The sequence below is a fragment of the Egretta garzetta genome, unplaced genomic scaffold, assembly GCF_000687185.1.
Source record: "Egretta garzetta isolate BGI_Z169 unplaced genomic scaffold, ASM68718v1 scaffold780, whole genome shotgun sequence".
NCBI lineage: Eukaryota > Metazoa > Chordata > Aves > Pelecaniformes > Ardeidae > Egretta > Egretta garzetta.
The window spans coordinates 195,509-196,400 of NW_009258288.1; the positions used below are offsets into that span (position 1 = coordinate 195,509).

At 66.1% G+C, this 892-nt stretch overlaps 1 protein-coding gene across 1 annotated transcript in view; it reads left to right on the forward strand.

Moving 5' to 3' along the window:
* Positions 1-892, forward strand: part of FAAP100 (FA core complex associated protein 100) — a gene marked incomplete at its 3' end in the record, with an annotated part of 12,936 nt that overhangs the window by 7,825 nt on the left and 4,219 nt on the right. The window contains 1 exon segment of the mRNA XM_035892757.1: positions 2-176. Coding sequence (XP_035748650.1) covers positions 2-176 — 175 coding nt within the window.

Sequence of the window (892 nt, forward strand, 5' to 3'; positions counted from 1 at the left end):
CTCCGCCGTTGACCTGGACTGGGTCGGCGATTCCTCCGACCCCGAGGATGCGGAGAGTTGCACCGGCGTCCTGCCTCCTGTCCTGTCTCCAGCCAGTTTAAGTATCTGTAGCGTTGTGGCTCTTTCCTTGTCTTCTCGGGCATCAGAAGGTGCTGCCGGCAGCGGGGTGTGCGCTGGGTCTTGGGGTGGAGCGGGGCAGGATAGCTGCCTATTCCGGCCCGTACGTCTCCACCCCTCCTTACGGTCCAGATTGGGCTCCGTCCTCCATCCGTTCTTGTTGACTCCCCTCGTTTTTGTAAGTCGTTTCTGTCGAGCATGCCGACTCGGGCTGAACGCGAGGCGTACTCGCAGCTCCGGCTCTTCCCCACCCGCTCACAGTTCCTCTCCGCTCGGCGTCGCAGGAAGCGGCCGGGCCGCCCAGGTTCCCACAGGATGCTGGCAGCAGCCCTGCCTGTCCCCTTGGGCCCCCCGCGTGAGCCCTGAGCGAGCTGGGAGGAGGCTCACTCCAGAAGTGGGTTCAGGCATCCTGCTGTCTGGACCGGGGGCTCCTGCGCGGCCGCTCGGAGCCTGCACGCACTGTGCTCTCCAGCCCCACGGCTTGGGTGTTCGCCTCCCCGCTCCGGCGAGGGCAGCGTGTGGTGCCTGACCACAGCCTGGGCGCAGAGCAAGGTGCAATGCTTGCCCTCAGGAGTGGAGGAAGGGAGCAGAGGGCCTAGGCAGGGGGGAAAGCATCTCATACCCACAGCTGAGCCCCTTGCATGGGGCAGCATGAGGAGGAAATTGGGCCAGAACAGGCAGGCGAGCAAGGAGAGGCTCCTGGGGCACCCAGGCGAGAGCAAGGCAGGCAGCCCTGCCCGCGCCTGGCCCCGCTCACTGCCCGCAGAGCTGCATG